At 38.7% G+C, this 24,604-nt stretch overlaps 1 protein-coding gene across 1 annotated transcript; it reads right to left on the bottom strand.

Moving 5' to 3' along the window:
- Window positions 1-738: 738 nt before the first annotated feature.
- LOC121673477 (adenylyl cyclase-associated protein 2-like) lies at window positions 739-24,021 on the bottom strand (the record flags this gene model as incomplete). Its single annotated transcript, XM_042046798.1, has 9 exons — window positions 739-2,312; window positions 3,858-3,998; window positions 6,571-6,653; window positions 6,877-7,000; window positions 8,223-8,398; window positions 9,271-9,460; window positions 21,736-21,841; window positions 23,567-23,652; window positions 23,845-24,021. Coding segments are annotated over 9 exons (1,167 nt in total), but the record flags the coding sequence as incomplete, so codon positions are not given.
- Between the last annotated feature and the right edge of the window lie 583 nt (window positions 24,022-24,604).

The following is a 24,604-nucleotide window of genomic DNA, read 5'->3' as shown; positions in this document are numbered from 1 at the left end:
TCAGATCAGCCTTTGTATTTGATGGGGGAGTTAAATCCCTCAGAAGAACTGTAAGAATTTGCCTGTGTACTGATTCAGAGCTGTCTCGCTGCTTCCTGTTTATCATCAAGATTTGATACTTGGTTTGTATCTTACCTCCAAAGCAGTAAGTGGCATCCTGCTGCTGCATGCCTTGTCCCCTCTTTGATGCTGTATGAAAGAAAGAGTCGGTATCTCAGGCCAGAATGCTCCAGAATGAGATTATTTTGTAGAACACATTATGATTATGATTTAAGGATTAAACAACCCTTCAATGATCCTTTTATCCTGACAAGTATGCGGAGCCCGTTTTTCAGAGATGAGGCACATCCAAGTGACATACAGAGTGGACCACCTGTGATTTGAAGCCATACAGAGAAACAACAGGAAAAGCTAAAAATAGAAGGCAAACCTTACCAACTTGCACCAGGTCATGATCACCTCCCTAGACATAATCCCTGGAAGATACAGGTGTATCTAGAAGTGAGAATCATGAAAAGCTCAATTTGCTGGCTGTCACCAAAGTTATGTGCATGACACTTCAGGTTTTATCTGCTGGCATGCAGAATATCCTCTACTCACTGTCAGGTGGATTATGGCAGCAGAAGTGATAATACTTCAGTGAAATGGGACAAGGAGCTACTTTTTCTCACTCCAGCTTTTGAAACAGGGTTTAAGGAAGAGAAAGCCCTATAGGACAAGCAATGGAGCAAGCACAACTTTGTTTTTAAACAAGTATGTTTTCTTTTTTATTTCATAAGAAGTTTACTGTTGAAAAAATGATATATATTAAAGCAAACACATGATACACATAGGTTAAACATTGGATAGCAAAACCGTATGGAATGAGCACTACTGGTTATATTGTATAGGGTTTACAATCAAAGATATACTTAAAAACCCTTAAGAGTTAATACACTTTCAAGGTAAGTTAGGCACAAAATTTAGCTTGTAACTAGCTCTGCAAGCATCTCACTGTGATGTCACTGATACAAATTATTACAAGTGATCAAAAACACAAGCTTTTAAAATTTTTAGAATTTTATTTGCACTATGTGCTGAAATAATACAAATGTATATAATACTCCACCTTTGTTAAAAAAGCATGTAAAGTAGGGACTGTAAAGTAGAGTCACATGGCTAAACGGGAAATTACCCCTTTATTTGGGCTCAGAATTAGTATGGCATAAATCTATGGCTTTGCTTCGTGGACGTATTTGAAACTGAGTAAATCCTACAAATGTGGGGAAAACCTCCCAGGATGATACTTCTAATGAGCATGATAAGCTACAGTACAAATATTTTAATGGAACTGTATTAGTAAGGAAAACTAGCTGGTACCAGATGTATATGTCCTTGGTTTTCTGTATAAGATGCAAGATACAATGTGAAGTTTTAAAGGGAGAGGTTGTGTCACCAAAAAAGACAAAAAGGAAAAAAAAAAAATCCAAGGAGTAAAAAACCTTCAAGTCATTTCCAGCAAGGTTTTAGCATTGATGAGGCTCTAGCTTAGAACTACTGATTTGCAAGAAATCAGAGAGCAACAGCAAGTCTGTGAATCATAATAAAATCTTACTTCCCAGAAAACTGTGGGATCTTCTAAATATGCATATTAGAAACATTTTTGATTAAATTGCCAGATTTTTTTTAGATTTTCAGTTAGCAAAATGTATTGCAGTGCTGAGAGTTGTCCTTTTTTGCTTGTTTAAAACAAAATACATTATGATTGCCACAGAACTGCAAGAAACTGCATACTTTCTACGGATACATTTTTACTGCATCATACAGGAATTGCTTAATAGGCAAAAATAAACACCTTAACATCTCAATGCTGTTTTTGATTAGCAGAAACACAAAAAGGAATGCACTGAAGCAAGATGATAAAAAAAGAGTATCATGCAGTATGTTGGCTTAATGTATACAGTATTTCAAACCAATGATGTGACAGGTGGGTGGGGGGTTTAACCTATTACATTCCCATTCAGAATTAAAATTGTATGTGAAGGCAAACTATGTGGAGATGTGACCAGTACCGGGATGCCTAACCAAAGGGTGCCAGACGTGTTACTGTTCCTAGCATGCAGAGCTAATGCCTGAAGGCCTATGACAGCAGCATGAACTCCTGCTACTTCTAGTTCTTTACATTACTGCTTTGTGTGTGCTGGCCACAGTCTGGCCGCGGTCAGCAAGTGCTCCATGGCGTGAGGAAGTCAACCCACAATCTCTGCAGGTTCAGTGACCAACTTAGATCCATCCCATGCTGTCTTGAACTGTTCAGGAACCGGAAATTCTTTCTGGTAGGAAACAAAAGCAACAATGATGGTTAAACAAACAGGGGATATCTCATGAAAACTGGTGGAGTACTATTAGTGCTACATGACTGCGAAAGCATTGATAGCTCAGACATGCCAGGATTAGAGAGAAGCCTTCTTCATTACCCTAGCAAGCTATTTTACAATGCCACACAGGAAAAAGCCTGATTGCTACCCAGTTTCAAATAGCCTTGGTATGGTACTACTTTGCAATAATCCCTCTCAACACCATTATCTGCATCAACTAAGTAAATAAGCCTCATGTCAGAAATTACTTCAGATTCCATTGGTGTCTGGGTTGGAAGACAGTAGAAAGGATTTAGATGCCGAGATTAAGCCAGGAGTCCAATTTTAAGGACAAAAGCAATATTATAATATGAAAGAATAAAATAAAATAAAAAAACCCCAATCATTTTAAGTGTGATACACTTCAAAATACTCAGTATCCTTTGTGGGGTACACAAAACAAAGCAGAACATCAAGTAAGTGTCCTTCTATTCTACAAATTCAGTGAAATGATGGGAGATATTGTTGAGTGTTTCTCTGTACCCAGTAACAAAAACTATGTGAAAAGAAGGGTTTTTCATTCAGACCTCATAGAGGTATTTTGATAGCCAGTAATTTCTGATGTTATGGTGATTCTGAGGTGAGACTGACCAAAAGGACTCTTTTTCAAAAAGAAATAGGTGAATATGCACCCGCTGAAAATCATTCCCTTTTTAGTTATCTAAAGCTGGGCATCCAGCGGTCACTTTTGGAAATGTAGAGCACAAGAATTCTCATTACACATTTTATTTTAGAAAGCCTAAACCCCTGTAACAAATTCCAGCCCAAAAGAGCCACAAGAAATTTAAGTTCTGGCTATGGCCATGCACTGCAATTTCATTTCTGCTCTGTTGAGGACACCAGGGAACATGTTTTGCCTGCTTGTGTGAAGTGATCCCTTGGTTGTGTCTGAAGTGACAGAGCATGACTTTACTAGAAATGCCACTGGGCATAGTATGAAATTTTTTCTAGAACAGGAAAGGAACTGGGAAAATACACCTGTTTAAGTGGCTTTTAAGGACACAGCTTGAAAATACTAGAAGGTACTACAGCACCTACCCATGTATCAATAGCTTTAGAAAAAAACCAAGTATATTATACTGTATTATTTCACCTTTAGTAGTATTATATTTATCTTAGTTTCAGTCTCATCAGCTTCAGACTTAAGTGCACTTCTGTGAAGTGAATTTCTCTGGAAGATTATCTTTAGATATCAAAAGATCAAATGGACAGGAGATGAAGCTATTATCCATCAGAATGGAAAGAGAGAACATAATTTCTGATTTTTGAAATTACTTTGTGCCCCAGAAAATAAGGAATTCTCTCTCCTGAGATACAAGCACATGGAAATTCAATTATTTTGGATAATTTTTTGGTGACACAATGTGTGTTACGTTAGTTTCTTTCCTAGCAGCTCAAGTGCTATTAGCTGCCAAGATTAGTATGGAACAGAGAGGAAAACTTAAAAAATATCTCACTCACATAATCACCATCTTGGGGGATGAGAATGTTCATCTCAGATGACTTGGCACTCACGATCTCACAATCCAATGACTCCTCACTGAGGTAGACGTGGCAGCCTTCTGTTTTGTTAATAGAAATTGTTGGCACTTTCCCCATCACCTGCAAAATAAAACCTACTTAACATCAAATCTTAAAAAGCAGAGATACCGTTAAAAAAATCCTCATTGCCTTCCAGGTCTAATTTTGACCACCAGTATCTGATCTATTTGTCACCTGCCTGTATGATACCATGATGCCTTGATTTGATTTGTTGGACACTGAAAATTCTTGGTGGTGGTAACAAAGACCTATACACAACAGCAAACCTGTAATATACAGCAAGCTTTTAATATACAGTTTGATGAAAGTACTTCTCTGATTCTCTCTAATTTCAGTGACACTTTTGTGCTGATATTTAGGCAGTGTTCACCTTGTTCATCAGTGAGAACTGGCTAAGAAATCAAACATGTCAACTTCAACCCAGTAAGAGCAAAGGAAAGACCCCAGCATACAGTAGTACCCAGCAAGGGATTTGTAATATGCTCTGAAGATTTCAAAGCTCTTCCAGCATGCAACAGGAAAGGGTTTTTATCCCCTTCAGGCAAGCTACAGTTCTAAATAAGTACTAAGATCAATTTAATTAAATCTCTAAAACTATTTCTTATGTCTCTTTAAAAGCAAGCACAGGATTTACTTGAGGCGAGAAAGGGAAATCTTCTCTTGTTTACAATTTTAAAGATTGAAAGATTTCTTGATGGCTAACAGTCTGACTCACTGGTTGTCAGTAAAAATTCCTCCTCCTGCCCTCTCTAGCAAGGACAGCAATATACTCGGGAAAATGCATTGAAACAGCAGAGACTATCCTGAGCCATAGAACAGTGACAGCATGTGACAGAGATGTACTTGTTAATGAGAGTTCTGCCATCACTTAATTAAAGAATATCTTCCAACTTCAGTTCCTTAAATGTGACAGTAAACAAACTGGTCTGTCCTTTTGCATCCCACCCTTATCCTGAAGTCTCATCTACACAGCGGATTAATGCATCTTAAAGTTCCTTTTCTTAAATGGGTTCATATGCAATGGAGAACAGAAGGAAGGGGTGTTTAAAAAATTTTGCCAACATCTGGCAAGAAAAAAAGATACTGAGATAAAGGAGAGCCAAGCAATATGGCACTGAAGTAACTATAGCAAAATCTCTAGTATTAATTTACTGAAATCTGTTGCATTAACATATCATGTATTTGGAAATTATGAACTCGGGTCTTCACGTTACTCAGAAAACGGAGGTGCTTAGCACTTGGCTACACCAGCTCTGTGGGAGCGGCCTGATTCGAGCAGCATACTGCGTATAACCAGACCCTGCCCTCTTAAGTGGATCCCCACTCTGCTCCATGACATGCATAGAAGCCTTATGCAATATTCATAGAACACGATTAATTTTGATTCTAAGAATTTTGATTCTTCTAAAAGGTATTTCCACTTCATTTGAGTATTAGCAAGCCGTGGTTTTGATATTCATTACATACAAATTTTTCAGTTTTCATGAATAGTTTAAGAGGTAATGATTAAAAATAATATAATTATTTTAAAACTGCTCAAATAAATGCCTGGGATCCTTAACTAACTGCCTCTGCTGTAAAAATACATAGTGATCACAAATAAAACTGATTGTTACAGTTCAGAAGATGATGCACAGTTGGTAGCAATGTCAGTCACTTGCACAAGGTTCAAAATATAAAACCCCCTTTTTGCTCCTATTCCCTGTGGTGGCTGTGACCATTATTTCTGAAGCATGGAGCAGGACTACCTATATTTAATGTCATACAGCAGGCACAGCCTTTTAAGCAAAAGACCTCACTTTGAAGAGTGGCACTTTAATATAATAATTATCATTTCTTTTTCACTTAAAATAATACACCCTGAAGTCCATTCTTGAGATTACATTGTGTGTATCAGACACAACCCAGTATTAGAGCCTGTAGTTAGACTTCTTTGGAATGGGATGCCTGAAGTGCTGAAAATATCAGGCAGACTGTATATTTTGAGCAGGACAAGTGTCCCCAATAGAGAGGGCAATGTATACATTTAAAATACATGTATTTTTTTTCATGAGAATCACAAGGAAGATGATCTCTGATGAAGCTTTTTGAAGGCAAATAAGTACATTACTTACTTATATAAAGTGTCACATCACTGGCCAGGGAGATTTTTTGAAATCCCAGCACCTACTTTTACGTCATAGCATTTAGTTGTCCTTTTGACAGTCTTATTTGAACATTTCCATTGAGATGATAAGATAAGAAAAAAATCTTGTGCACTTGGAAATCAATTAGCTAACTGCTAGAGTTTGTTCTGTAAGCACCACTGAACTTTCAAGTGCTGGGAGCTGTTTAGCATGAAAGCAAGCAGATCAGGGACAGAAGTAACAGTTCTGCCAGTGTACAGATCTCTCAGCTTCACCAGAACCAGAAGGCACTGGGCTATGGGAGGTTTGTTCAGTGATAGTATATAGTTTTCACAGGCATTTTCTAAAAACATCAGCAGAATTTTAGTGCATATAAAGATCCATTTGGGTATTTCTTACTTTTGTTGTGCTTCGTGAGTTTTTAAAATCTCTTGTAGCTACATGTTGGGCTTCCCCCCCCTGCCCCTTGTTCTCTGTCTGTCTTTGTCTCTCAATTAGGTATTTACCTGAATCTGAATATCCCTGGAGTTGATCACTTCCACGATTCCCACAACATTGTCAAACACAAGGCCAAACTTTTTACAGTTGTCTAAAATAAAAGCAATCATAAATAAGAAAGGCAAGACAAAAGCAAATACATGCACACCTGCTACATTAACTACAAAAATTCCCAGTCCTGCACTGCATAGCTGAGTGACTTTACTCACGTGATCAATCATTAAAGTGAATGGAATGATTCAGATGCATTATTAATCACATAAGTCAGTTTTTTCAAGATTGTCACTTAAAGCCCAGCTGAGCTACCCACTCACCAATAGTAATTGAGTTGATTTTTCCTTTTATCTGAAGTGTAGATTTGTTACACTTAAAAATGTAGGCCACTTGCTTGAGTTCAGTGTTGTTAATGACCAGGTCATTCTTATCCTCTTGATATTCCTATTTCAAAAGAAAGTTTATTTAATTGGTTGTCTTTAACTAGCTAACAGTCAGACAGAGTTTAGTACAATTTATCCTCGAGTCATTGCATCTTCAGTTACAACAGACAATATCCTTCCTGTGGCTTAAAATCCTAATCTGCTTGATCATATATCTCACCTAACTGACCCTTAGATGACACTGTATCTTTCAGAGCTGCAGAACTGAAGAAGTTAGCACAGACCATGATAAAATCCATTAATTTTGCAGCGAAAATGTTACACTCACAACAATTTAAAAAGGCATTCACAAAACTGTTGTTTGGCTCCCATCTGATTCAGCCTGAAGAATGCAGCAGGTTTTCCTTCCCCAAATGTTATATAATGTTTGATACAGCATATTGTGAACAGGCATTACCATATACAATAAAGATGTAATAGGCAAAGAAATTTCTTTCCATTAGGTGTGAAAGAAAAATTACACTCCATGGATGTCCAGGAAAGGCTACGGCTCCACAAGGAAAGTTCCAAGTAGTAGAACCGTAAGGCAACATAACACAGGCAAATGGTGACTGCACCTTATGCAAACTAGACTCCGCTGTAATAAACACTGACTGTGTATATAACCTTCTGCATGACTAAACTGCATATTCTTTCTGCTCTCTCTTAACTAACACAGTCACAAGAATTTTCATTCATAGATTCTTTGGTATATGCCTATATAAATTAACACCCAAACTTTAAACAAATCTCCTTTTTCCATCTGTAGACTGGGCAAAAGGAAAACACTCCTCTACTTTCAAGCATGGAAGACATGCTTGCATGGAATGGGCAATGAAAAATAAATGTGTAATTCCACTGGTTAGGGTAACTGGAGAAAGTGGTCTGTGATGACTGTTCTCTCTCATTCACGGGTCTGCAAAAAAGGATTTTAATTGGTCTTCTCTACTGGACTTGTTTCTGGGGCATTGTCTGATTTTGCAAGGACTTTATATGCTGGTTCTGATGTTCTCTAGTGAGATGAATTAGCAAGTGATTCTCAGAGACAAATGAATTAGCTTAAGATCCTGCAGAATAGTAAAAGTTGAACTGCAGCAATGCAGAGAAATGGAGGACTCCGCCCATTTTAGTTGCAACTTTGTTTTGTTGCATGTTAATGACAGACCTCCTTTTGCAAGATGTTTCACTGCTCCACCTGGTTTGCAATGCGCAAGGTGCACTTCAGAGGTGTGACTGGAACTCACCACTCTCCACTTCTTTCCCTCTAGCTCGAAGACAGGGGCATGGTTCTGCTGTGGGAAATTCTTGGGAGAGGTAGGACTTGGAGTATGGCTTTTTGTTGGAGAACGAACAGATGGACCTTGGGCACGTAGGCTGGGGTTCTTGTGAGTCTTCTGGTCATCAGAGACATGCCGAAGCCCTTAATAAAAAAGGATGCTTGTGAAAAAGACTCTATTTTCCAATCCTAAAAGTACTCATATTGAAGCATGAAAGGTTTGTTTTGTAATTGTGTTATCTTATTCTCGGAAATTACATTTTTTTATTTCCTCAAGGTTTTCCTGGGTAATGACCTAAAGTGTAACTTCTGACATACTTGTAGCAGCTCATATAAAACCTCTTCTACTGTGGATGGGCTATCTTAGTACCTTCAACAGAAAATACCACAATGTCTTCTAGGTCCCTCTCTGTCTGTAGCAAGCTCTGAGAGCTTGTTGTATAATGTTTTTCCATCCATAAAATAGAGTTTCTTTTTCTAATTTCAGACAATATTTGACATATCCCTACAGCATTAAATGTAAATATATCAATCATATGTATTTAAATTCACAGACATACTTAAATTACAACTGTCCAATATTAATACAAAAAAGCTTTATTATTGACTCCACACTGATCTATGAGCCATACCTTTTCACTGACATGTAACACATTTTGACACAGGTTTGTACACTCAATGTGAGTCAGAAAGAGGAATAAAACTTTATTGCAATTGCAACTTAAGAGGTCACCAGCTACTGGGGGCTGAAGATATCCAGCTTGGCTGCTTTAAAATTAAAAGGATACCTCTAAATAAATGGTGTGGATGTCAGGTATGCTGAACTTCTTTGGGTGCTGTGGCTTCTAAAGGAGATTTTGGTATACACCCATCTCCAAGGGACCACTGCAAGCCTCAGAAGGATCTGAGCTGCTAGAATGTAACTTTAAAATGCTGTGAAAGTTACATTAATACATGTAACAGCTCTTGATGTAGTTCCAAGTCATGGATCACAATTCGGTTTCTTTTCTCCTGACCTTTGGTAATTGCCTCTCCCTGGTTAAGCTGTGCAAAGAGGGCTGAGCGAGATGCAGTTCCTTCGTCCTTTGCGGTTTCCGTATCGAAGATGGGGGGCGGTCCCGGGGGCGGCGGTGGCGGAGGCGGCGGGGAAAGGCAGGAGCCGCTGGTTAGAACAGATCGCATGGACAAGGGGGATGCAACAGGACCCTGTTTGAGACAGAGGGAAAATATTTTACATATAGTGTTTCAAGGAACATTGTATCACAATAGTTCTTGTTTATTAATATCCTTGGATGCTGTTAGTTCGGGTGACTCTAGAAAGCCACAGGCTAAGGAGAATTTCTGGCTCCATAATCGAATGCAATCCTATGAATCCTTCCCTGCACCTGAGCAAGCACAGCTGGAAAGACAGCCCACACTGCTACCCCTACTGCAGAACTACTCCACCTAAAATATTTGTCTCAAAAACTTGTGAGGACTGATGTTAAAAGTCTTTAACAGTAACAATTCTGTAATTTATTCTTTCATAAAAAGGAAAATGTCTCCTTTTGTTAATAGATACCAAATTCAGTTAACCATACCTCAGTGTGCATTCAGAAACATAAAGAAAATGTTTTGATACAACAGAAATAACTGAGAGGGTAATGAACTGTCAGTTATACATAGGGAACATGATACATTGTATGCAAGATGTAAAATGCTATTCTTTGAACTGTTAAAGTTATCTGTAAAGATTCAAATACCACAGAATGTAAAACTATGGTGATTCAAGTCTCTCGACTCTGAAATTAAATTTTTGAGTTTTTAGTTCAATTTCTCACATTCTTTTTTCCTTTTTTTTTCAGTTGCAGGAGATCACAGCACACAAGTTATGAGTGAAGGGGGCCTTGGCAAAGTAAGTAACACAATCTTCCAGTTTGCACAATCAAAAGTACATGTTTTGGTCTGAATTATGATGCTAGCATAGAATATTATCAAACAGACAGAAAATACTAATAACGATCTGATTAAAATTTTATAATAATGCCCTAACATCCTAAAAATCGATGCTAGACAGAATCTGAGAATCACTTTTACTGTCCTGCCACTGAGTGTCACTCTGATCCTACCTCTCTGCAGCACAGAAGGGACTTTTAAAAGAACTATTGAGAAAATTAGATTGGTTCTGATGAGTTCAGCTAGCTACAGAGATACTGTGCATTGCAGCAGCAAATATTAACAGGTGGGCAGGTACAATGGGAAAATTACAGCAACTTACAGAGTCACAGCTCCTCTAACTGTCTCCCATTGTTAAGAGATACAGGCTGTTAGTGCGCCCCTGGTAGTCCATACTGGAAACAGATACTGCTTAGCTGGCCTCTGAGGGTATTTTTAACCATTTATGGTACTACTCCTTCTGCTTTCCACTAAACTGAAACAGCAAAGTATTGATCTGGTTCATGCATCTCATGGGAGTGAAAACTATAGCTATTTTTTTAAAAGTAAAACTTGTTCTGGCCTGTAATCCCAAACTGGTAACAGGAAAAGAGCTGAGGTCCACATGCTCCTTTTTTACTTACTCTTCAGATATACTTTAAAAACAAAATAAAAATCCAAGCTCTTTTAAGGGAATAAGCTCTCTTCTTAGCTATTAAAGCTATAAAATATTTTTGATCAAATGTAAACAAATGAGAAGATTCTCCTTTTGGAACTGATTAGCATTTATTGTCAAGATATACTGGAACTGACGTAGACTGCTTTTAGAGACATTCCATTGTTGCATGGATACATTTAACTCAGAGCTTCTGCTTACATACTTCCTCATCACAGGTTAGTGTTTTAGGCTGGGGACAACTTCTACACTGGGCCCTCAATTTATAGTGCCTGTTCCCTGCCTCTGTTAATGCCAGTGAAGTTACCTGCAGCAGTGTCAGCAGAACTGTGAATTATTGTAATTAAAAAAAAAAGTAAGTGGATTTAGTGGCACAATCAGTTATTGCTGCCTGAGGTGCAATTCAGATCTTTCCTTTCTGTTGCCTGCAACCATAGCAACTGAATCCACTATGCCCTGGTTATCCAGAATTATGAACATTGCATTTGCAGGGCTTTTTAAAATACTCAGATACCCAGAAATGGCACTCACCATTCACAGTGTGAACATGCAGTTATGAATTATGTATGCTTTATGAAAGGCAATTAATAGCAGCAGTGGTAGTGGCTAATAACTTTTAGTCTGAGATGAAAATCCACTTGCCAAATTCCAGACTGACATCTGATTTCTCAAAAAGAGCTACTGCTTCCACCTGCCTATCAGTACAGTGCTGTGATTTTCCAGAAACTTGTGTAAGACTCACACATCCATTTAGAATTGACACCATCTAAATTGTGCAAAGGCTGCAAAGATGCATTAGAGAAAAAAGTTCTGGAAGTTATCTGTGTATTCTGCATACAACACAGAGTGGTGGGTCACTCTGGCAGTCTCTTCACCTCAAGTATCAAACTCGAGGCCATAACAGATCATGCAGAACAATCCTGGCTCGAATAATGCTGCTGAATAGTGCATCAAAGGCAGTTTCCCAAATGGCAACTAAAGTATGGGAATACCCACGTAATGAGACAGAAGTAAAACTCAGAGGGGTTTATCTGTGGAAGTGGATAATCTCTCTCCCAGAACTCTGAAACAATTATCTTGTCAAAGTACAGATAAAAGGAAGGATTTTAAATACACCACTTAAGTTTGGACATGGTTTTGTATGACTGGAGGTTGTTGTCATACTTACTTTTCAAGAAAGAGAAGATGCAGGACAGGATCTGGGAAACTAGGAGCTTTTTTCCTTCTAGAGCAGGAGTGATGAATAAAACAAGTCTACTCAAAAATCTCAATTCTTGACCTGAGGAGCAAAGACATTCTAGTCCTTTAAGTGGGTTTCAAAAGTAAGAAAAAAATGTATTCATTGCACTCATGCAATGCCTCTTCTTTTCTTTACAAGCCTGGTCCCTCCACCAAAATCAGTGGTTATCTCCACTGAGCACAAAAGATTTTGACTTAGTTCTAAGAACATAGAAGCTGTCACAAGGTGAAGATATCTGAGGTTCTGTCACCCTTCCCACTTTTCCTCTTAATTTTGTGCAGTCACAGAAATAAAATACAGACTGAACCCTGGTTGTCAACTTTTCTCCTGCATGGCAAATCTTCTCTCATTTAAGACCTGAGTTACACCTACACAAGCTAACTGATATTGTAGCATGCTATTTTCAACATCTAGGGCCATTCTGGAAACTGCAAACAATTTTAATAATAAATTAGGCCAGGCAAAACTGAAGGACAAATCACAGGGATAAAGGTCACTAAAGTACAGGGCTTAATTGCTCCACTGTAGATCTCCCATCTTACAGCATGGACTCCTCCAGTAGGACCATCCCCCACTGAAATAAAATGGCATGGAAAAGAGAGACAAGTCTCACTAATGAGAGGGCACACAGACCTGCTGGGAAGAGGGCTACAGTCTTACTCTGGCTACAGTGTTGTTTTCTTTGCCATTTTGATGTACCTAACTGAAATCAAACAAACATTCAAGTGAGGTGAAATTCTTTGTGGGAGAGTGGCTCAGGGATACTCTCAAAAGGGGGCAAAAAGCACAAAAATGAACCGGAAATGCAGAAAACACATTTCACTTCTTGCATTCCCTGCATGCCAGGAAGATGGGACCTGTGCTGCACTCAAACACACTGACGTACAGCGCAGCTTAAAAATCAGCCAAGCGAAGTAATTCCAGAAACTTTTTTAAAAATTCATTTTGCCATCTATTCATAAATAAACCTCCCAAGTTACCAACCTCAGTCACTGGCAATTACTTTGCTTTCCTTAGTTACTCTTCTAAGACCACTTGAATCCTCAGGCTCTAGAATATTTCTGAACCAGGCTCTTAAACTGTTCTGGTATTTGGTAATACTTGCGTATAGTCCTATCCAATTTCAACAAAAGTGCCCTTCACAAAGTCCATTCATTTCTGTTCTGTATAGGGTGGTGTTTGTGAGAGCTGCTGGGAATAAAATAGCATGTTACATGCCCACAAAAGTTCATCTATCCTAAAGCAGCAGGTGCTCAGCAGCTTTGCTATTTGCAAACAACTCTTCAGATTAACTTCACGCAGATGTTAACAACAGTGTGTCTTTACACAAAGAGTATTAGGAGCCATTTGGACCAGTAAAGGCAGTTGTTTGCAAGCTGCCTTTCTTCCTCTTTAATTTCAGCTGTTTGCCTCGGCAACAGCTGCTGTTCTCAGTGCTGTGGTGTCTACAGACACCACGTCAAGTTATACTGATAGCTGACTGCCCCCATTAACATGTTGGTGTGGTCATTTTTCCACCATTTACAAATATGCCCCTAGTAAGAATTATCAGGGGAACAGATAGAGTCGTCCTTACTTTGTGAAAATGTAATACAAAAGTAAGCCATAACTTCTAACCTGTTAGCTTGCATCATAGTGAACTTGACGTGCTTTAAACCTTGCCCCTGGAGCTTTTTGAAATGGAGGAAAATGTAGTTCTCGGAGTAAGGTCCTATCAGGAATAGGAGATGCAGGCCCCTTGACCATGTACTAAGAGCTCTGTAGGGGATAAAACATTCCTGAAATTTCCTCTTAAGGAAAAATAAATTGTCTTCAGCCTCCAACCATTGCTCTAAATGGGGTGACAGGAATGGGTCAGGGTTTGCTCCTTGCTGGATAGCCCCAAGCCATGTGCAGAGAGGCCCAAGGGTCTCCCACTGACGGTAGCAGAGAAGCTTCCTCTAGTGACAGTGCCTGATGTTGCTGACAGCGCTCGGTCTGATAAATGCGTTGTCACTGTGCAAGGGTTTGCAGCACTGTGGTACAGCCTCAAAACATATTGTATTTCTACCTTCATCTTGTACAACTTGCAGAAGAGTGAGGTACACTTCTTTTTGTCACCTAACTGGCTCACTGGAAGAAAGAAATGTTGAGATAGCTGCCTTGTTGAAACTCCTTGATCTCAAATCTCATGTAATTCCCTGGAAATTATAGTAGAGCTGAGTGACGCTCTTTGCTTTTGAGAAGCTGGGCCTTGTTAAGCACATTTCTCCTAAAGGCTTCCTTTCCCCAGAGCACAGGGCAAAGCCAATCTTATTAGAGAAATAAAATGCTGTTCATATATAACACAAGTGCTCTGGATGCCATACTGTCACTAATTTTTGGTGGCCATGTACAGTTTGATGTGTCTGAACCCAGCTACTGAGAGACAGTAAGAATTTCTTTTTATGCCTTATCGCAGATGTTACTATTTCCTGAGCTATTCTTGCTGAACAGCTCCCTAGGTTAGCCTTCCATGTCACTGTTACTATATTTGTAGTACTGCAGCAGCAAGGAGCCCTAGTCAGAGGCTCCTATCTCTGGGGATATGAGGGGCTTATGTGCCAGACCCTGTACAAACACCCGTGACGTTCCTCTGTGTTTATCCAGCTTTCAGCTGATACAGTGCAGCATGGAAACTGAGAGGAACAAAGTTCTTGTGCTGGGAACCTGCTGTGGAGCATCTGAACAATGCATTTCTTGTAGCTGCAATGGTTGATTTTACTCAGAACCAGAAGATTATGAACATCTATATAACGCATATAAATAAATGATACATGCATGTGTATGATATATAGTACCTATTTCGTTAGTCATTCCTATTAAGAGGTAAGTATCTATTTGCAGCTGAAGCAACAGGTGGCTTAGAGATAGGTCATGAAATCCCTCCCTTAATTTATTGAAAAGCCTTCTTTTCATGGCAGCAGACAAACAGGAATCCTAATAGGGAATAATACTTTCTTCTCCAAAAAAAAAAAAAGGGAAGGATATCCCTGCTTTCTCCCCCTTTACAGTAATCTTAGTTTCACACCTAAAATGATTACAGCATTCTGCATTGTTCTTTCCATACATATGCACAGCCAAAGACCCAAAGACAAGAATTGTGAAGCTCAGAATATCACATATCAACCTCTGGGAACAGGTGGACTGTGACTCAGGGGCACAGAGCTCTTGTTAAGGTGTTTTTGTGTAAAAGTAGCTTAGCACAACAGTTCTATTACCTACCCTGTTTAAGCCACCTGTCTTCAAGGGGTTATGCTGCCCTGAGAGCTGCAATTTACTGGATGAAACAGCTGACTTACAGGGCCTGTAATCTTTGTTAGTTAAAACACAAAACAACAAAAACCAGGCCAGGTTCTTTTCTTGTTACTGAGTCTCAGCAGAATTATTTATCTGTAGTTTTCAAGCTTTGCAGCCCCCTGTAATACACTTTTGCTGTCCATCACCTGTTCAGGATTTAAAAATGATGCTTACATCTTCAGAGTTACCCAACCAGAAATGTTTTACACAGCCATGGTCTTCTAAGTCATTTGAGAACTGTATGATAATGTAATTGCCAACAAGTAATGTGCTCTACCAGGCAGACTGGACCATCTTTTATTTATATAAAAAATCAGTTAAAAAGAAGACCAATCTCTTTAGGAAAATAGTAACATTTTAATAGATGTACCTTTCCTTTTCTCTCTCTTACTTTCAATTTTCTTTTTCCTTTCCCTTTTCCACTGGAACTAGGCTGCATGCCTCGCCCAGGTTTTCCCTTAATGTGTCTGAATGGTGCTTGGTCAAAATTAAGAGAACACTATCAATATATAGTAAAGACAAATATTTTCAGCCACTGTTGGAATAAGAGAGTAAAAATACTTTCTTTCAAAGGGACAGGGATGTAATTGAGGCAGTCTCCACCATGGAGGCAACTATTGTAGAGCTGCCAGGACGGCCAGTTTTTTAATCGATCCTGTACCAAAAACCAGAACATTGTCTATTCTCTGAGAGAGAAACACTTGCAACTAAAGGATGCAATTTTTTCCAACAAAAAAAGTATAAGGGAATAGGGAAGGGCAAGGGTAGAGAAAGGAATGGAAGGTATACAGAAAAAGAGAGAAAAGGCTATCAGAGAAAAACTGAGCACTGTGGAAATGGCTACATCTTATCCAAGATACAGGCATTTAAATTGGTGTATCTATGCTGCCCTTGCGTCTATCTGAATAAGGCCTCTGGGATTGCAGTTGTGGCTGTGGCTGGAATTTGGCACTACAGTTTGACCTTTAGCTTTAGTGAAGTGGCTCAGACAATGGCTGCTTGATAAGTAGGTCAAACTAAACACAGCATAGAAGAGATACTGGACAGATAATAGGAGGCTTTTGCCTGCAGAAGTTGGTCTTTGCAGCTTGTTCACATCAGTATGTACAGAGACGATATATTACAGGAAAGTGCTTTGATAGAACAGGAGAGAGGCAGGGCCAAAATGTCTGGAGTTTATTTTAGACTATAATAAAATGCCCAAAGTTTGCACTGAGACTAGTGTAATTGCACCCAATTAGGCTAATGTAGGAATTACAATGGTACTTCTCGATGTGGAGATTGTGGAGAATTTCAGCTTTTAAAGAATGTTTTTAGAGTACTATCGAAGGAGTAATGAATGTTTTCTAAAATGCTATTTCAGGGAAAAAAAAGAGACTTGAAGATACTGGCTTCAATGGAAACAGGATTTAAATAAACCTCAACTGCTTTTAAAGATGTACAGACTTCATCCTAAGTTGCTCTGATTTGTAAAGGGGGGGGAGGGAGGATTTCACTCATCACTTGAGTGAAGTTCTGTATTAGAAACTAAATACTGTAGTGAAATTCAGTACTAGTTTGTAAATATTTCCTGTTTGTAAATCAACCTGCTGGTAAAATCTGTCCTAAATTACAATTGTACGCAAAGAACAAAAAGTTAAGTACGGATCCACCTACAACTGAAACATTCAAGACAATTATTCTTGAGCAAGATTTGTGTCTTAACACTTATTTGATATATGGAAAACTACAGCACTTTCATTATTACTGGTTGTTTTCTTGCTGCAAGGTTAACCTGCAGAAACAGGAGCAGAAGTTTCACTTCCCCCGATTACTCATGCAGGCCTTGTAGCAAACAAACTTTTTATTAGGCATTCTTGTAAGCTTGTATTACAGCTGTTCATTTATTTGCATCACCAAAAAAGTGGAGGGTAGGAAGAGGCATGCTTCAATAGAATCCCTTCTTTAAGAAAAAAAAAAGGAAAAGAAGACACTTGCTCTTTATCAGAAAGAACTGAAAAAAGACAGGTCACTATTACAGCCATGGATTGCTTGTTAAAGACAGAAAACTGAGCAAGCAAAAATGACAATTACTGCATAGGTTAAATGCTACCCTGGGCATTAAAATATTTCATTGTAACAACAGCTTTTTCCTAAGAATCACTGACATCTGAGTGTCATCTCTGGTAGCAAATTAAAAAAAAACTCCATTAGGCTGATAATTGCCATTGTTCCCATTGTCAAGATGGCTAAATTGAGATGCTTTGAGTACAGTGAACGGCCACTCACCGCAGGGTGTAGGAGGCAGAATGATACTTTGCATTTAAGATAATGAACTACAAAATTACACTTTTAAGGAAATACTGCAGGTCCATCTGACTTGCACTGAAAAGCATATTTTCTCTGACATATGCGCAGTCAATCAATGAAAATGACTATATCAGATCATGGTGAAAATACATGGAACTTCTTACTCTCTGGGACAATCCTGCTCACAAACATACATATTTTAAATATGTACATTTCTTCTCTGAGCACAGTACAACAAATATCCTAACCATATTCATCATGCCTTGAAATGCCCATTTACATAGTCCAGTCTAATTTTGTACCACCACTCCACATGAGTAGCAAAACGGGTTCAGATGTGCAAAATCTAAAGGTCCTTAACTACACTATTTCCTTCTAAGTGTATTCTTAAATACACAATATTCTTCATTATTTCCTTGGCTTTTTCCTCACACAGTCCCGCACATTTCAATAGGGTGCCCTTATGAAGTAAAATATTGTCACACATCTTGGCAGAACCAAAGTGAGTAAGAGAGAACTGTGTTAGATCCAAAAATCCATAAACATCTGTTTTCATCACAAACTTTTTAAAAAGCAGATAAAGATAACTGTTATTGTCAGAAATGACTGCTTGGACATTATGTCAACCTTTTTCACCTGTTTCTGTGTCTGTCTTCTAATTTATTACGACATTTCTTTCTCTTTGATCTGAAGTGTCTGCCTGTATGCTTGCTGCCAGAGTCAGGAACACTTTGCTGTATGCACTAGTGATCTGTTCCAAGGCTGGCTGCAGCTGCCCTGTGCAGCTTGATGGAAGGGTACAGGGGGCTGGAAATGGCACAACTTTGGGATATTGCATGGCCATAAATGTGCACACCACAGTATACAGCACCCGTACCTTAGGGGCCAAGTGCCAACAAAAAAACCTGTCCCCTTCTTTTTGGAAACCCAAGCATAGGAAACCCTCTGATCTAGGCTGATGCTCCTGGGGTTTTGTTGGAGTTCAAGCTATGAGCATACAGTTGGGAGAGAAGCATTAGTTAATACTCTTCCTGACTCTTCACTCTCGTTAGAAATATCCAAATGTGCTACTTAAGAGCTTTTTATAGAAACTTCATGCATTGCTTTGTTGATTTGTGCAGATATGAAGGGTAAATTATCGGTATAATACACTTTTAAATCTGTACTTACACGCCCCAAGACATTTCTCTCTTTCTCTCTCCCTCTATAATAAAATACCATTCCTACACCAATGTCTACCTTTCATAAATGTTCCACTTTGTTAACGCCTTGCCAAACTACTGCTTTTTCCTTTTTTCCTTTTATGCATCTAAGTGGAAGCTGCTGTGTGCAAGGATTAACAACTGTGTCTGCAATACATCTACAGCTTTTATAGATATCCTATTTCTGTCTAGACCCTGATTCTGCAGACCTTTATGCTTAACTTCACACAACGTGAATCTGTGAGTTTCATTCTCACTTTAAAACGTATAACAAAAATGAAAATATCACTTGAGCAACTCATTGCTTTCTGGAATGTATTTGTTACCAAGCTTCATAGAAATATTTAAATAACATTTAAGCTATTTAAACAACCTGCTAACTTACTGGATTCTAATTTTCTTACATTCACATTTAGTAAAACTTAAAAAAATATATGCATCCATAAAAATAAGTTTACAATATAATCTCTCAGACTGATATCACATAAAGGATAATTTAAATGAGCCATACTTCCAAGACAACTTCCAGATATGAGCGATATCCAAAGTGAAATGAAATCAGTACTTCAGATGCAATGATGGGCTCATCACTCATTATGGAATGAGCACTGTTGGCAGGAAACTACGCTTAATATGAATAAACAAGTCACACCTAGATTTTAGCAATTTCTTGGCCAGCTGAAGACAGAGAAATATAAAGACATGATGGCTGAGTTACTGGTTTTAGGACCAGTCAAACATAATCTGCAACAGCTACACTTCTGAGTAAGATTACCAGTACTCACCAGCACTGACAGCTCCTCCTGTTTGATCAAATGGCTGTAACAAACCTTTACCTTATAACACCATTTCCATACTTGTGGAGTTCTATTAAAAGTGAAGATTTTTCTTTTTCTGTATTAACAGAACAAATTTTGTCCCAGATTCTCAGGCTAATTCAGCTAATGCAGTACTACAATTCCTTTTTGTTATGTAATAATAATTTTGAAATCATTAGCTCATCTCACATTCACTGATCATAACAGAATAGGATGTGGCAAGTGTGAAATTTTGTACTACATAAAGGAATCATATTTAATGTTTAAAATTTTTACTATAGAAACCTACAAAGTAGCAAATAATCACAGTCTTCTAATTGATCATGTTCAAACATTTTTGCACTGCTTCAGACTAAGAACTACGTGCAGATCATGGCTCTCTCCCGTGTTTGAGCTTGCACTTGAATACTTGAGGACTGAAAGGCCTGGTACAATGTCTCATGAAGGGCATGAAGAGAAAGCTGCAGTCTGTTGCTGAACACAAGTAACATACATTCTCTTACATGGTTATAACTTCCATAGAGGGAGAGACAAACCAACTTTTCCACATTCCATGGAATCACAGAAAGGTTTGTATTGGAAGGGACCTTAAAGATCATCCAGTTCCAACCCTCTGCCATGGGCAGGGACAACTTTCATAGACCACATTGATGAGAGTCCCATGCAACCTGGCCTTCAACACCTCCAGGGATGGGGCATCTACAGCTTCTCTGGGCAACCTGTGCCAGTGTCTCATCACCCTCATAGTAAAGAATTTCTTCCTTATATTCAGTCTTTCAATTTAAAACTATTTCCCCCTCTCCTGTCACTACAAGCCTTAGTCATGTCTTTCGCAGTCTTTCTCACAAGCCCACTGTATATACTGGTAGGTTGCAAAAAGGTCTCTATCAAGCCTGCTCTTCTCCAGGCTGAAAAAATCCCAATGCTCTTAGCCTGTCTTCACAGGAAAGGTGTTCCAGCTCTTATTCCAAGTTAAACTACATTTCAAAGAATCACAAAATGGTTTGGATTGGAAGGCCATTAATCTGAAAGTTCTCCGCCACTTCCCTGTGTTCCCAAGTTCTTAAAATTGTTTGTTTTGAGAACTAAATGGTGGCCTGTCTTAGTCCTCTGAATAGTCATTCAATTAAAAATAATGATATTTGCGTACACAGAAGAAATTATAAATTTGGTGTGAAAGACTGCATGTGCAAGTATATGGTAGGTTTAGGAGATGATACCAGTAAAGAGCAGGCTGATTACATTTTTAGTATATTTCCGCAGTTCTCCTAATCCAATAATAAACATGAGCACATTATTAAAATAATACAGAACACTGCGTCAGTGTAGACAGTGGACATAAACTCTTACATTTATACCCAACAGAAAATTAATTGTTCGTGTTTATACCTCTCTTAGAGAAAAATATTCATTGCTATCATCTTTCTATGCATCTCAGATGTAACACACAGAAGCGGCTTATAAAAGGAGCATAAATAATTAGGCATGCAGCTATATTTGCTCTCTCTCTGTATTTCACAAGTTATTCCTGTATGTCTAATATAACAGCTTTATAAAGCTAGACATCTACGAAGTAATAAATTGTTATGAATCCCTTGTTTTTCTCTTTCCTGTTATTAAATCTCTCTCTTTTTTCAGATTCTTCCCACCATTCTTCTCCTTTCCATGCCATGTTCTCTCAGTTTTCCTTTAGTCTGACATGTCCTTCAATTTTTTGCATTTTGTCTTGTTCCTACCTTCTACAGGCATGGAGAATTGTGTCTGCCTCTCCTCACCATCTGCAGCCGAGGGTTATGGCTATAATCATCCCAAATAATTCTTCCCTCTTCCTCCAAACCTGTACCACAGTGGCCTGAACATCTCCACCTATATTTCAAACTTTTATTGGCTTGGTTGGGAAATCCATGGACCATGACCTGTTCCTGGCCTAGGTATTTTTTTTTTCTAAGCTAATGACCCGCATTAAAAGACAATCTGGTTACTGTCATTTTATGGTTCTTCCTGAAGAAAGAAAGAGTACTTACAGTTTTACTCCAGGTGAGACCTGTGGTGTGATGCTCTTTGATATAAGCTTGAAGCTCAGACCAGATGTTCAGATATGACTTCACCCAATCAACATGGCGTGTGTCACTGTAAAAACAGAGACAATGTTTATGTGTGAATGTACTTAGAAAGCACTGCTGCTCTTGCTTAAAGCAGGTAAAGCCCAATGTCTGCCTTAAAGCCATGGACAAATCAGTTAGCAGGCATCCAACCAGTCCTGTGCTGCAAAGACTGAAGCCTACTACACTAGAAAGCTTCTAGATCCTTCCAGAGGACAAACAAGGGCAAAGGATGCCTCTAGCAGAGCGTGCTTCCTGCTAGAAGTGTGTGTCACCATTCTGCTCAGGCGCAAAGTCATCTGAAGAAGCACTAAAGGCATATTGAGCTGTGCAGCAGGTACCCAGACTCAGTTTCAGGGTGCTGAACTTTAGAAAATTAAATATCCGTGGGTTCTGTAAGATATTCTGGCTGCCATGTTCAAATGTGGTCAGGGCAATACTGGATCATGTTACAGTCATCAGACTAAAATATTTATATATCAAGAATTTTTAAAGTACAAGTCACAAGTTGGCTTTAGAATTGTTATTGTTAGTCCTCCAATGGGACTATAAATGAAACCAGGAAATATGTAGAGAGAAGCTGCTTGTAAGATGAAGTCCTCAGTTATAATAAATTATTAGTGAATAGTGATGGCTATGGACTGGATGCTTACAAGGATTGCTGTGTCTACCTTCTGTTTATTTCCTTTGGAATTTGATCCTTAATAATGCGGAAGACCTGGGTCAACAGGTTTAATCCAATGCCTACTGAAGTCAAGGGAGAGCCTTCCGTACTTTGGAAGACATTGTGGTCTGATTCAGTGAAAAATAAGAAAAGAATTCCTCATTAAAGGAAGAATTAAATACCTAAATAATGTACTCTGCTTAACCATTACATGAGACATTTCTTTCTCCAGTATAAATACTGATGCTGTGTTGTAAAAATCATCAGTTACCCCAGCATCAGTTACTACCTTCAGCAGGTAAACTAAGGCTTTTAGGAATAATATATAATATATATAAAATAACATACTATATATAGCATATAATATGTATTTATACACGTACAAGAAATATAAATACATGCCAAAGGTTTTAGTATTTAAAGCTTTCCTCACTAAAGAGGAAAAATTCAATAACAAATGCTGTTCTTCACTGGGATATAAAAACCAAGAGCCAAAATCTGGCCTTCAAAAGCACCAAATCAACAGAATTTATACATGACTTTTCAAAGAGGGCATAGGAAGGAGCTGTATGTTTTTCTCTTTCTCCATCAGTTCACAGATATCATTCAGGGAACTTTTATTGTGAATTCCTTGTGCTCTTTAAGAACAGTGCAGTGGTATAGAGAAAAATCAAATTAAGAGCTATGGAATTTGAAGCTGTATATATCTACCACCTAAATATACATTTTGAAGCCAAGAGCAAGAACAGCAACAGTATGAGAGCACGAAGGAGAGGAGGATGCACAGCAGCCAGCTAGCCACACGTTGCTATGTAAATAGGTATTTGCATATAAGCTCATGATGCTGGAATGCCAGAAAAATTAAAGATAATCTTAAAATGTGCATGGAGTGAAAACCAGCACTGCTAATGCTGCTGCCATTCTCACTGCAGCATGCTGCAGGTCAGAGGTGAGGAGGGGAAACTATACTACTGCAAGAACGTTTTATTTTTAGTTTACAAAACACTTTCCTTGATAGCACTGTGAACCCTACTGGCATGGTTAATGCTCTGTTCTCTGGCCAGTGGATACTGGAGCTTGGCAACATACCTGTTCTTGTAGTCCTTTAATACCCTGTTAGTATAAAAGGTAGCAGCATCATTCATCTCCTTGACATAAGGGCCTGGTTTAGGAGACTAGGACCATCACCCCATGGTAGCAGGAAACAACAGAAGGAGAAAGGAAGTAAAACATTAGTCAGACACCTCCCCTGACATACTAGGTTTATTACCTTATTGGGTGTAGTACTGCAAGATTTGGAACTATCCTGGCCTGCACCATCCAGAAACCTATTTACAGCCCTCCCAACCATTCCATGTGTCACTTACCACTGCTATCCACCCAAGGGCAGGGATGCTCTCACTGACGGCTGAGAGGTGGTTGAACATTTTACTTCCTCTGTTCCTTTCTCTGAAGTTCTGGATTTCCTGAATCTTCTCTGATATGGGCTTGAGAAGCATTGCCACCTCACTCTGGAAAAAAAAGGGGAATGAGAGGAGAGAGGAAGGGAGGGAAGGGAGAGGGAGAGGGAGAGGGAGAGGAGAGGAGAGGAGACTGCTGTTAACACTGGGTGGCCCAAAAGCACCATATGGTTTAATATTGTCCTCCTTGCCTACTGACTTAACATCCAGAAAGAAAGGTCATCATAAATTTCTACATTACAGTACCAATTTAATTACCCTCCTATGGTTGCAGTGATAAAATGCACAGACATTAAATACTAATAATATGTTGTAGCAAAAATTGTTCTCAGCACTGGCAGCATTTTCACATGCTGCCCAGATTAAGAACCGTATCAACCCCATAGCTCAGAGTTAGCAAAATGCTTGTGATTTTCATCGGATATCCCTGGAACTTCTTCAGATGCTTGAGTTTTTCATGTTATTAACCAAGTTCTTCTTAAGAAACTATTGTTAGTGGCTTGTTATCATCTGGCAACAAGACTGAGAAAGTAATACACTGAAGGCAATATCAATTTTACCTTCCCTTATTGGTACATTTTAATGTTTTGGCTGCAAGTAATGCAGGAAGATTTCATGGGAAATATGCATGCAAGCCTGCAAGCCATGGTTTGGGGAAGTTCTTCTG

Source organism: Corvus kubaryi, unplaced genomic scaffold, assembly GCF_017639235.1.
Source record: "Corvus kubaryi isolate FWS band 111438036 unplaced genomic scaffold, C.kubaryi_AGA036_p1.0 65454, whole genome shotgun sequence".
Lineage (NCBI taxonomy): Eukaryota > Metazoa > Chordata > Aves > Passeriformes > Corvidae > Corvus > Corvus kubaryi.
Note: the sequence above shows the minus strand (reverse complement) of the source record. Positions and strands in the feature narration are given on the sequence as shown.